This window comes from Lytechinus variegatus, chromosome 7 (genome assembly GCF_018143015.1).
Source record: "Lytechinus variegatus isolate NC3 chromosome 7, Lvar_3.0, whole genome shotgun sequence".
Taxonomy (NCBI): Eukaryota; Metazoa; Echinodermata; class Echinoidea; order Temnopleuroida; family Toxopneustidae; genus Lytechinus; species Lytechinus variegatus.
The window spans coordinates 31,529,618-31,542,467 of NC_054746.1; the positions used below are offsets into that span (position 1 = coordinate 31,529,618).

The following is a 12,850-nucleotide window of genomic DNA, read 5'->3' on the forward strand; positions in this document are numbered from 1 at the left end:
AGGCGGCGGAAGCGGTCCCCCCCCCCCCCCTAAATTTGTTGTTGATGACTTTTTTTTTTTTTTTTTTTTTTTTTTTTTTTTTTTTTTTTTTGCTTGTCAATTTATTTCCCTACGTTCCCCCTAAAATTTTTGGGTCGAGAACTTTTTTTTTTTTTTTGCTTGTCAAATTTTTTTTGGTTGTCCCCTCCTAAAATTTTTGGCTTCCGCCGCCAATGCTTACATGTCACATTCAATTGACTTGGAGTAATTAAACAAGCTACGTTTTATTTTAGAGTGAATTACAACAGCCTAAACAGAAGAGTTGATTATTATGAAGTAATCATATAAACAATTTTATTGACAGGTTTAAATTTGGCAAGTATTACTCTGGCCCTCTGATAACGCCCCTATCCTATGTATACCTCAACTTAATTTATGTTCGGATTAAGATTTGAAGATAATTGATTAAAACTACTTTAAAATGTTGAAGTGCAATACCAGAGGTGAAAATAAAATAAAAGAGTTGCCAAAGCTGTTGTACATGTATAACTTCACACATTTTATATATATATATATATACAAATTTCTTTCCCCGAAAAGACGATATGTTGTTTCACCAAGAAGGGCCACAGAGAGTCATTAATTTCAAATCATATCAAATATTCACCCTTCAACACGTTTAACTGTATTATCATCAGGCAAAAAATAAAATATGATCGATATTGATCTATACAGTATTTCGAAGCATGCATACATGTTTCGATACTTTGACTCTTAAGCCTAACTTCAGTGCCTAGTTGACAAGAACTCTTGAAATTTATTAATGAGTTCTTTTAAAATTCTTTGAGACAAATATTCTGTTTATGAAAAGCAAGATAGAATCGGGGTTGGAAATTTGTTCAGTTACTTGAGAGATTTCATATTTCGTGTTACTATGGTAACTGAGTATAAGTAGAAATCTGCAGAGGAATTAATGAGGGTTCGAGAGATGATTTTGATTTTGAAAACTAAGTATTTAGTCAAACTACCAAACAAGATGTTTCCGATGAGCGTTTACTTTTAATTTGGTGAAAAGGAAACGTAAAACAAGCAATAAGATGGATTCAATACATATTTGCAGAATAGTTTTGTTCAGCATGCTATATGACTGTAATTTGAAGAATGAAATGATAATAAAACAGTGATGTGATTTAATTTCCGTTTTTAGATCTGATTATTCGGAGAAGATTTCATATTTAACGAAAACAGGTGATATGATAACATGTAGAGATTAGGAGAGATATGAAATTAAAATACAAGACAGCGGAATAGAAGGAAAAGGGTAAATGTGAGGAGGAAGACAAAATGAAAGAATGAAAGAAAAAGATGAAGAAAGAGAGCAAAAAAGAAAGAAGTAAGCATTAACTTAAAAAGCACAAAAGTTCCACGACCATGAAAAAAAAACAGAATGAGAAAGGGAAAGAAAAGGTAAGGAAAAGAAAGGTGTAAAAATATGTTACTGTTTGAATATTATGTCTAACTCTATCACGAAATTAACTTTTCATTGTATAGCAAGGCCAACAGTTTTGCTCGCTCGCTCGTGAATTTATAGAAATCCCACACATACGCTATATCTAGCCTCCTTAAAATCGTTTGCTAATTACGCCAATGATTGACCATCTTTCCCTGCTCAAAAAAAAAATCGAGGCCTAAAACAAAACTATCCATAATTTCGGTCATTTCACAGCGAAAAAAAGTGCATTGCCGACAACAGTAATTAAATTAAAATAAAATACAAATATACAGATAGGCTCCTCCAAAAGACAAAATGATGAAAGAGTATAAATACATAATTATTTTCATCAATTATAAACTAATTTACAAATTATTTGTCTCATTTTGATGAATTATTTTAATAATAACTGGATGCTTTCTGTGAGAAATTAATTGAATGCGCTCGGATGATTACATGAGTATCCAAAAGACATTTCGTCATAGCCCCCTCTTTCAGTTCTTCGTTGAGTTTGCCTCACTGCATGTATAACGTGGAATTATGGATACAAAATGTCAAACTCATGTAATTTTCCTTCTATCGTATCAATTTTTTAAGCTCAGTTTTTCATTCCAAAGTTATTTCTCTTTGTAGAAACATGGACCTAGGTATTATTTCGGGCATAATTATGATAAATCTGAACAAGCCCTCTATCATGCCACGCAGCAAAAAAATATTATAAAAGTCTTGTCCATGACTACCCGGTTGAAATTAAATAGAGGATATTATCAAGCCAGTTATATACTTTTATATAGGCCAGTCCTCTTATTACAGAATTTCATTTTCGGAAAAAATGGTCCCCGAGAAAATAGTTTATCATTATTAGAAGTATTTTTTGGAAACAAATTATATTGTCAGTAGGCCTCATGTTTTAGAAATACGCTATATATGGGGTCAAAGGGATTGTGTCGAGCTGGCAATCAAACGAGTGATAGGCTTAACTAAATGACCTTCAATTGTTTGGCAGATAAGTTCAACTAATTTGTTTAAATATATCGCGTGAAATACACATGCGATATTCATGCGATTGTGAGCCTCTTGACAATTATGTTGCATCTCATGCATGATGATGGCTATTAAATGACAGAGGGTAGGCTTATATAGGGTATAGGGGTCAATGGTAAATACTATCACTATCAACACTTCAAAGGGAACACCCCTTCAGGTTTAAGTTTATTCAAACTAATCAATCAAGCGATATATTGCAATAGTTTGACATATAAAGAAATACGGTTACACTTCGTAATTCCGAAACACGTAAATTGCCTATTTATACCTCGATGTTCGTTAATCCGAAAACGTAAAAGGGTTCGTTAATCAGAACATTTGTGGCGTTATTCCAAAGGTTCGTTATTCCGAAGGCTCGATAATCCGAAAACGAAATAAGGTTCGATGTTCAGAAGGTTCGTTAATCCGAAAGTGAAATAAGGATCGTTGTTCCGAAGGTTCTATAGTCCGAAAACGAAATAAGGTTCATTAATCATTCAGTTATCGGACTAACGAACCTTCGGAATTACAAACCTCATTTCGTTTTCGGATTAACGAACCTTCGGAATTGCGAACCTCATTCAGTTCTCGGAATAACGAAGCTTCGGAATTACGAATGTATGCGAAGAAATACAACATGTTAGCTTTGGGACTCCAAAGAAGCAGAGCTTGTGAAAAGGGACGATTTGTGAAAGGAACATTACAAACAAAGGAATTACGTAAATAAAATTATTTAAAATGATAAACAGGGCAAATACGGAAACAGAAGTAATTTTTTTTAACCAAGTGCACACCTAGTTACCAATAATGCATATAGCATTTCCATTTATTTGAAAGCAAGATAAAAGAGCTTTGTAGATTAAATGCTTTGCTCACGGGCATAGGTGCCGCGGCCGGGGATCGAACCCCGGACTTTACTAGCCAGGCGCCTTAGACCACTCGGCCACGGCACCCTCACTCCTGCACACACCCTCATTCGTACACACACCCGCACACGGTTTTCCAAGATTTAATTTTATGATAAGAAACGACATGTAATCTCTCAAATAAATATTTTCAAATACAGGTATAGTGTTTGAATGGGTATCATATTTTGCGGTAATTCATTCCATTCCTTGATACAAACAAACAAAAGATTTTTGTAATGGTCTTATTTTGAAGAGGGGGGGGGAAGAGACAAGCTTTTCTATGTTTCCTTATCCAAGTAAATTAGTAAGTAAAAAACCCACGAGTACGATTCCAAAACACAATAGAAAATTTTAAACTTTACATGCATGCAGTTCATGGGTTTCAACGATAATCAATCATTAAAAAATCATATAGGTGATGATAAGATATAACAGCTGACCAAAATCAGGGTGAGCCTGTGAGGGTAGTTGATGATAGACAGTCGGTTTAATATTTTATACGACCTTGGAGCCAAGTTGATTTACACAAATCAGAAATGACCAATGATAATTCTTTCAACCACAAACACATTAGAATAATAAATTTACACCATATTATTTGATTTCTGAATAAATAAGTTATAGACAAATTTATCTTTGAAATGAAAAAGGATGGTTTTGCACAATTTCACGCTCATAAGCTGTTTTTCTTTCCAGCTCTCATCCTTTCTCCTTTGCGTTCTTTTTAATAATACATCCATCGATGAATGAACAGAGAAAAAAAACATGTATCAATTACTGGATCTAGTGTACGTCCACCTTGATATTTGATTGGACAAGAAAATTAGAAAACCATATGAATGTTTGTCAAAAATAAATAAAATATTAAAAATATGGACATTAGATTGTAATAGGAGCTTTCCCATAATAGTATAATTCTATTATGGTTTATTGTGAATGAATGTGTATTTTTTAATAGAAGCATTATAAGAATGCAAAAGGCGAAATCGTTTTAAATTTTCTGAGAACCTGTCCTCCATACGGCATTTATATAATGTTCCAGAATTGTTTTGGGTCAAACATGCATAAAACACAATTTGATGATAATTTTCTCGATTTCTTATTTGGTACTGAAAAAGTGGGGATTGAAGTGCACCCCCCCCCCCCCCGGTTTTACGGTCCCTGCACCATACATTACGTATTACATGCTCAAAAAACTGACATTCTGTGATGGATTTTTACAAAACCTTCATTCTCTCAATACCGTCTTTATTAAAAACCTTCTTTACTTCAGAATATACTTTCCTTTTGTTCATACTACTTTACATTATGTTTAGCAAGATCTTATGTCATTAATTCATTGATAACAAATGATGATAAAATAAGTACATTTATGTTACTAGTATAGAGAACTGAATAAATGGGAAAAGGAACAAATTCAAAGATACACTGATTAATAACTGAAAATGACTGAATAAATAGATAAATAAATAAACAAATAGATAAATAAATATATATGGAACTAAATGATAAGTCAATGAATAACTAGATGAGTAGGTAAATAAGTGAGTGAATAAATTAATAAATAAAAACTAAACGAGTGAATAAGTAGTACATCAATAAACACATTTACACGAGTCTTTTTTTGTGTGTCTTATAAGATGACGACAAGTCATAAGCTCGTCATGATCTTGGAGATATCTTTACTGATTTCCACTTTAAGTCATATTTTGGGAGCCTTGCAGTATTTGTCATAGAATAATTGCCTTTGTTCTTTCATGTTCCATTGTAATTGACAAAGCATACACGTAATGGCAGCTGATATATGAGAATCACACATGAGTTTGATACCGTTACGAATCCAGGGATGCGTTTCAAAAAACGTTTTCGTAAGTTACGCACAACTTTGCGCACAATGCTGGCCTTTATAGGTTCCAAATCAGATTCTTAGTTATTTAACTTTCCAATAATGAAAGATAAAATTAGATTTTTGTTCATTAGTCAAAATCTGCTCAGTTTTAAAAGATAATTCACGTCATAATGTTCAAGACGGGATAACTTTGTGGTATCTTATTTAGAAGGCCACCTGTCATGTTTCGTACGTAACGTAAAAACAGTCTCATGAAATTACTGGCAGACGATTAAATTTCTAGATTAGTTTAAGAGGCTTTATTAGCGGAATTAACTGTGTCTAAAGCTTCAAGAATCGGCCGGTTTTATTCACAATATTTATCAATATATGACCGAGTGTCTATTTGAAAAAAAAATGATTTTTTTAAAGGAATTCATCCAGATCATGCTGCTCTCGAAACAGATAAACTTAATTAATTTTATTCCCTGAACTGCAACTTAGCACTTCCGAGAGAGTTCGAACAACGCAGCAAAAAAGCTTTTCACGAATAAATGTATCCCAACTTAAACAAATGAAATAAGATAAAACTTTCTTTTAAGCTGACTATGAAAAGAAAAAAAACAGAGAGTTTATTTTTCAGACTACAAACAGTCGAGTTCATTTTTCAGAGAGTTCACTTTTTCAGAGTACAGCAGTCGAAGTTGAGCTCCCCGGACAAAAGGCCAACCATTGCCAAAATGTCACATCTGGCGTGTGTGATCAATTCGACAACTCTATTGAATTCGCATTCCCTTCTAAACAGATAAAAACAATCAAGAGGTTACCCAATCGTATTGGATAATCTGATAACGCATATGCCGTCAATGAGATTATCCATTAATATCTAAACGCAAAATTAAAACTAATGTTGAACAAAGTTCTCAACTTCGTGCAGCATCTTAATCCTCTACTATAACCAGGTGTAGTGTATATTTTGATCGTCAGCTTCTAGAATACGCTTTCAATTAATCGTCTTTTTATATCAAGCTGATAATCGCGATATCTCAATATCATGATCAGCTCAGTGTGATATCACTTTAACAGTTCGCCTGACTATCCGTATTTCAGTGCGGGCGCCCTGGCAGAGCTCTTGAGTAATCATTCTTACGACTTCAGACTGTTGCTAGCAGGTCTTCTTTATACCTCGGACAATTATCTATCATCCTGGTCTTTTAACCTTTGAGAAGTTTGAGAGAATGACATAATCATGACGTCAGAGTGATAGCTTGGGATGACTGAAATGCGAGATCGGTCCGTTCTAATGTTAGACAGTCGAACCCCGTTGGCGGAGAACATTGGGTTTGCTCTTTTTGCATTCGATAAGAGCCAGTACTATGAGGAGTTTTCTAACAACTATCAGGAGATGCTTTCTCCTATTTATTTCCCTATTAGGGATTGCCACTGCAGCTGTTCGTTATGACAAGTAAGTGCAATAATTCATAATTTTGAAAATTTTCTTTCTGCATTTTTTTTTTACTTATAAATCAATATTTGGAAATTTTCGGTAAAAGAAAATCGATTTGGGAGTATTATTTCCCGGGATTGCAATATACATGTAGACAAAGAATTTGTTGCTAGTAGCGAGTAAGACTTGTTTTCATTATTTTACAAGAATTTCAGTTTTTTTAATTACGTTGTATGGTAAATAAAGCTCGATGTTAATTGTTTATCACCTGAATTTTTTTTTTTTTAGCGAATACAGAGTGTCCTCGAAATGATTTACATGGGTATGTAGTAAACCCCGGTTAACATTATTTACCCTGCATTGAGTTCAATATAAAATATCCTAAAAGAAATCTATCGTAACTCCTGACTTAACTGTTTGGGGCAGGGTATCGGTAATTATGTTTGTGGGTGGGCTGGTGAGTATACACGTCCTTATCCACTAAAGGTTTTAGTTTTGATTTTAATTTTCCTTTGTTGGCGCCCCTCTATATCTGAAAGCACGTCGTGCCGCCCGGTCAGATGATAATTATAACATTTCAGCTTTCTTTACTCAGATAGTTCACCCCTTAGAAGCCTCTGGACCGCTGTTGGTCAAACCTCTGCATGTAAAATGATATGCGATGACCAGACATCTCATGTGAATTCCTTCAGTGTTAGATGAGGAATTTATTATATGATTTGGGAGGTTCACAAAATGTGTCACAATTTCCGAGGGGGATATCGCATCGAAGGTGTTATAGTTTGCATGATTGTTCCAATTTATTGCATGGCATTCTCTACTCCCACATTTCGGAAAAGAAATGATGTATCATATGTATATTTTTTTATATTTGTAATATTTCTCTCAGCCTTTCAATTCAATAATTTTTGTTAATTAAATTCTACTCTGTTTAAAACTCAATCATAGAGGCACAGATTTGGATATACACGGGTGACTCCTTAAACTATACCAACGCATAATATAGGGGCGGATCAAGGTTTTCCAAAGGGGAAGGCACATTTTCCCCGATGAAAATTTGACAACCAAAAAGGGCTTTCACCGAAAATTGAATGTCATTTCGTCCTCGAAAAAATTTACAAGCAAAAAAAAGTCTTCACTTTCAAAAGAGGAGTGGAAACAGTTGGGTTAAGGAATTTATATAATCGTTTTCATTCTAGCTGACAAAGCAGCATCAAAGGCGCTCTTCTACTCGCACTGCTGAACGCCTTTACCGATCCTGAACCAATAAAAAAATCTTTATCCCTCTCATATATCTTCAATATCGCACCAGCTGTGGCTTTCTTTCACCCCCGCCCCCCCCCCCCCCCCCTCTTCTTCAACTTTCCTGTTAGGTTCAGGCAATCATTCATCAGATGTTTGGGGCTGATACAATTGAAACAAAATTGAATTATCGCCAGAAAATATCCATGGTGAAATTACAAGTATGTTCGCAAATAAATCATTTGACTCGAAGTGATTGAATATAACTGCTGAGATTCGCAACAACGACAAAAACATCCCGGGACATCATACCTTGGAGAAACTCCCTCTAAGGTTTGATCATGTCGTGTTATTGCAGTCGTGTATCAACTTTGGCACACTGGAATATTACATAATTCGCCTATATCTTGAAGACCGGGCTTGGGGAAAAAACTGTCTTTAAAAGTTAATAAAGCCATAACTCCTTGGTCATAAGTAGGAACGTCAAACAGTTTGAAGCTCCTTGGTCGAATAGGCTCTAAGATGAAGGTATATATATGTAGTATGCCTAGCAATTGAGTCTTGGAACTCTTGTTGGAATGCTCCCCAGGGAGTGGAGAAGGTGCATACATTGTATGTTGGCATGCAAGGATCCGATGACCGGGGTAATAATATGTCTGTAAAGCGCTTAGAGACGTCGTTTCGATGTATTAAGCGCTATATAAATGCGGAATATTGTTATTATTATTTCATTCTTTTTTATACATGTATTCATAGTTTTTACTTTGAAAGAAAATCTAAAGATTTATGTAAGCAGAATGCAAGAAAATAAAATAAAAGTGCTGGCGAAATCATTGCACCCGGAAACATGAAAATAATCGCACGATTACGTCTCACGACTGTTGTATCCTGGTGCAGTGGTCGTTCACCTCTCGTACGATTTTATATATTGCTTGCGACTCAAAGAAAACACTTCTACAACAGGACGGAAAAAATATTTTCGAAAAAAAAAATTATCGCACGAGTGAGGCGCCAATTGTGAAAGGGGCTTAAATTTAGACCTATAATACTATACAGAATAGAATGGAAGCAAAAGATGAGCGAATTCATTTGACGCAGAAACGTAAAAAATAAAACGAAACCGATGAATGATTTCAAGTATATGTCAATTATACAATATTTCTTCCCCGTACCTTCGGGGTACATGGTATAACTTGGATGTAAGAAGGCTAGGCTTGGTCTCACCGCCCTACGGATGCAGAGAGGATGTAAAACGGAAAAGAATATTGCCATCAGTTGGAAAATGTCATGTATCCGTTGTGTATACTCTTTGTATATAGTGTTTCAAACGCTCCATATCCATCGAGCATCCGTCCACTCTGATTTCATTTTTCGCCCATTTGGTCTATTTTATGGAACGGACGAAGACGGATGGAGCCATCCAAAAATTTTGCTTGTCCGCTGTATCCGTTGTGAATATGTATTGTGTCTGTCGGCCAGTGGGACCAGGCCTGGTCACACCGCCAGAGTTTTGCTGGAGCGTTCCTGATGGAGCGGTGAAATATATTCATCACCGCTTGTAACCAAGTTGGCCCCGTTAAGGCAACGCTGTATATACGCTCGACCACCGCTAATGTCCCTCCTACCGCTCCGAAAGTTTTGGATTGCTCAAAATATTGCGAGCGGTGAGGAGCGGGCAATTTTCTGCTCTGGCAAAGTTCACCACCGCTCCAACAACGCCCAGTCAAAAGTTTGGCACCGCTAGACGCAAGTTCGTGGACGCTTGTGTGAGCTAGACCAACGCAAAAATCAAGGCTGGACCACCGCTGCTTCGCTAGCTTTGCCCGGGCTGTGTTTAAACGTTGAATAAACTTTGATGGAGCAGTTGTAAGCGTTTTACGAGCGGATACGGGATTGCTAGATTGGTGCCGGGCTTCGAAGCAGCGATCCATTGCGGTAATGAACTTTAGTTTGACGTTGGTATGGAGGTGTCGGAGCGGTACCAGAATTTGATGAACTTCAGCTATCGACTTCTATCAAAGCGATCCGTTCAGCTCCGCAGTCAAAAGCTGTATGCCACTAACCAACTTTAAACCCCGCCGAGCCAACGGCCGCATGCGCAGAACGCCGTCACCGCTAATAAACCATCGCTCGCTACCGCTCCCTATCGTTAGACCAACGCTAAAACTCAGCGGTGCAGCGCTAAGGCAACGCCCGTGTTTTCGACCCCCCCCCCCCCTCCCCCATTTTGTGCGCGGTGACAAGCTTTGACGAAATGCGGCCCCCTCTCACTACCGCTCAAGGAACGTTCCAGCAAAGTTCGGGCGGTGTGACCAGGCCTTTAAAGTAAGATGAATAAAATGGAGGGACGGATAGATAGGGAAAGACAAAGAAGAATTCTGGACATAAGTATAATAGAAGCGAATGTAAATGTACGTGTAGGTGAAAGTGGAAAATAAGAAAGATGTTAAAAAGAGAGATGGTCATACAAAAGTTGTAACGTTGGAGAACAAACGTACATTTCAGTCTTTCAGCCAACAGATAAAATAGAAATCGTAAAGAAAGAAAGTGTTAAATGGAGTGAATGGTGATATGATTTTGAGGAGTAAATAGAGAGGGGTAAATGGGAAAGGGGGCAATAATGACCACTATGTGAAAATCAGCTATCATGGCTATCACGACAAAAACAGACGCATAATTCCATGTACGAATTAAACATAGCCTACGTGTTATCCTTACGCAGTCGTGTTATTACCGGAAATATAGCATTTGAAGTTATGAGGATATGGAGATTTGTATTGATAAGACAAACCAAATACACCGTACCCCCCAAAATCATGGACGACTGAGGTAATGTCTGTGGCATATCATTCATGCAAACGTGCGAGGTCGAAACTCTCACTCAATACAAAATAATCATTTCAGTAATAACCACCGGGAATAACCATAGGATGTTATTAATAAATCAGCACAGTTTCCGGCCAAATTTCGAATCTTCCCGCGTTTGGAGACTTTTCATTCATTTCTTTTAGCAGATGATACAGATTGTTTGATACCCACCTTTCTCTTTCTCTCTCTGTCTTTAGGGCACTGTTTCAAATTGTTCTTTCCGCGTTGATTTGCTTAAGAATATTTTCACTCATAAACAAAGAAATATAATTTACAGCTTGGGTTTATTAGCCTATTCTATCAGCCTGCCAGTGGCGTAGCTACGGGGGGCCTGGGGGCACATGCCCCCTGAGATTTGGTGTGCACCCCCGTGCCCCCCTAAAATAAATTGGCAGGGCAAAAAAAAGGAGAAAGAAGAAAAGAAAAAGGAAAAGGAGAAAGACAGAAGAAAAAGAAGAAGAGGAAAATAAGAGGAAGACGAGCGAATCAAATAATGTGAGGGGAAGACTTGCAAAAAAAAGATCTTTCATGCTGCTATGTAAAATTTTGCTTGCGCTTCGCGCCAGAATCGCCTGTTCGATGAGATTCATATCTTGCTCAATATAGGCTCATATGGGGCAAGTTTTCAAGTCAATATAGAAAACATATTTTAGCTCGGACATCGAGCTTTCATTATTTTTTTTTCATTTATAAATTTAAGTGCTCTGTAAAATGTCCGTTTTATGGTCTTCATATCAGCATTTTAAGCTCACGCTGCGTGGTCACATTGTTTGATTTGCCAAGTTCCTATTGTTCCATAAAGTTCCATTAAACAAATGTATTCAGAATGGCAAATGCCCAAATTCTAGGTCTAAATCTAAAACATGCGCGATAGCCTGCATGTTCTTTATTTAAAATGTACTTGAATTACCAAGTTTCACATCAGAATATAAAAAATTGTCTACTCACGCTTTGCGATCGCATTATTAATTTTCTTCCTTTCGCGCTTCGCGCTTGCTTCAATTGTTTAGTTACATACCTATCCCATTTATTAATACAAATAATGCTTAGAATTACCATTTTTTAGGTTGGAATGTCAAAAAAAAAACTGCTCGCACTTCGCGCTCCCATTATTGCAATATATACCGTATTCGTGTGTAACTGCAAGCAGTGCTTAACAGGTCCCTTTTCGATAATGCTAGAACAGTTAATTAAAACTTCTGTTCGCGCTTGGCGTTCGCAGTAATCATCTAGTAGTACGAATCCTGTTCATTATCATACATAACATTGCCCAGAATATTAAATTTTCAGCACAAAGCACATGAAAATTAAAAAAATCGCTTGCGCTTCGCGCTCGCTCTTTTTTATAAGGCTTATGAGATTATTTCATGTTTATATTGTTTTATAAGAATAAAACTAACAAGTGACTGATCGGGGAAAATATAGGTGAAGATAATTTCGGGCATCGTCCCCTATTGACGAAAGTCAGATCCGCCCTTGTGACACATACACACACACCGAAAAAATGGTGTCCCCCTGAGAAAGCAAGGACCCCCAGTGCCCCCCCCCCCCAGGAAAAAATCCTAGCTACGCCACTGCAGCCTGCAGCTTGCTTCATTACTTGTATTGCCATAGCCAGTTTCCGGCCACAAAGGATAATGACAAATTCTCATGGTTTAAAAAGTGGTATATCGATTCATTAATTCATAAATATTTGTATCAATTTGTCATCATTCTATTATTATCGGTAACCATGATATCTTGAATATTGTTTTTACACAACGTTTGACATCTGTATACTCAAATGAATGAGATATTAGGGTTATTTCATGATAATGCCCAACAAATGGTTCAGGTTTCATAGACATAAAGAGCCTACTCTAAAGTACCCTAAAATGTTTTAGCGATGGGGTACAATCATATATTATATTTTGTAATGTTTATTAGTGCCCATTTACAAAGAAATACTTAGATAAGCATCGGCATTACTAATTTGAATACAGCTAATTTTGTGTGATTAGGCAAAACTTTACATTCCTCATGCATTCTTGGAAATTTCAATTGAAATATTTGCAATTCCA

At 36.5% G+C, this 12,850-nt stretch overlaps 1 protein-coding gene across 1 annotated transcript in view; it reads left to right on the forward strand.

The window, feature by feature from the left end:
- The first annotated feature begins 6,290 nt into the window (after positions 1-6,290).
- Positions 6,291-12,850, forward strand: part of LOC121419014 (carboxypeptidase B-like) — a 46,488-nt gene continuing 39,928 nt past the window's right edge. The window contains exon 1 of the mRNA XM_041613272.1: positions 6,291-6,698. Within this exon, the coding sequence (XP_041469206.1) occupies positions 6,610-6,698 (89 nt within the window). The 5' untranslated portion in view covers positions 6,291-6,609. The remainder of the gene's footprint in view (positions 6,699-12,850) is intronic.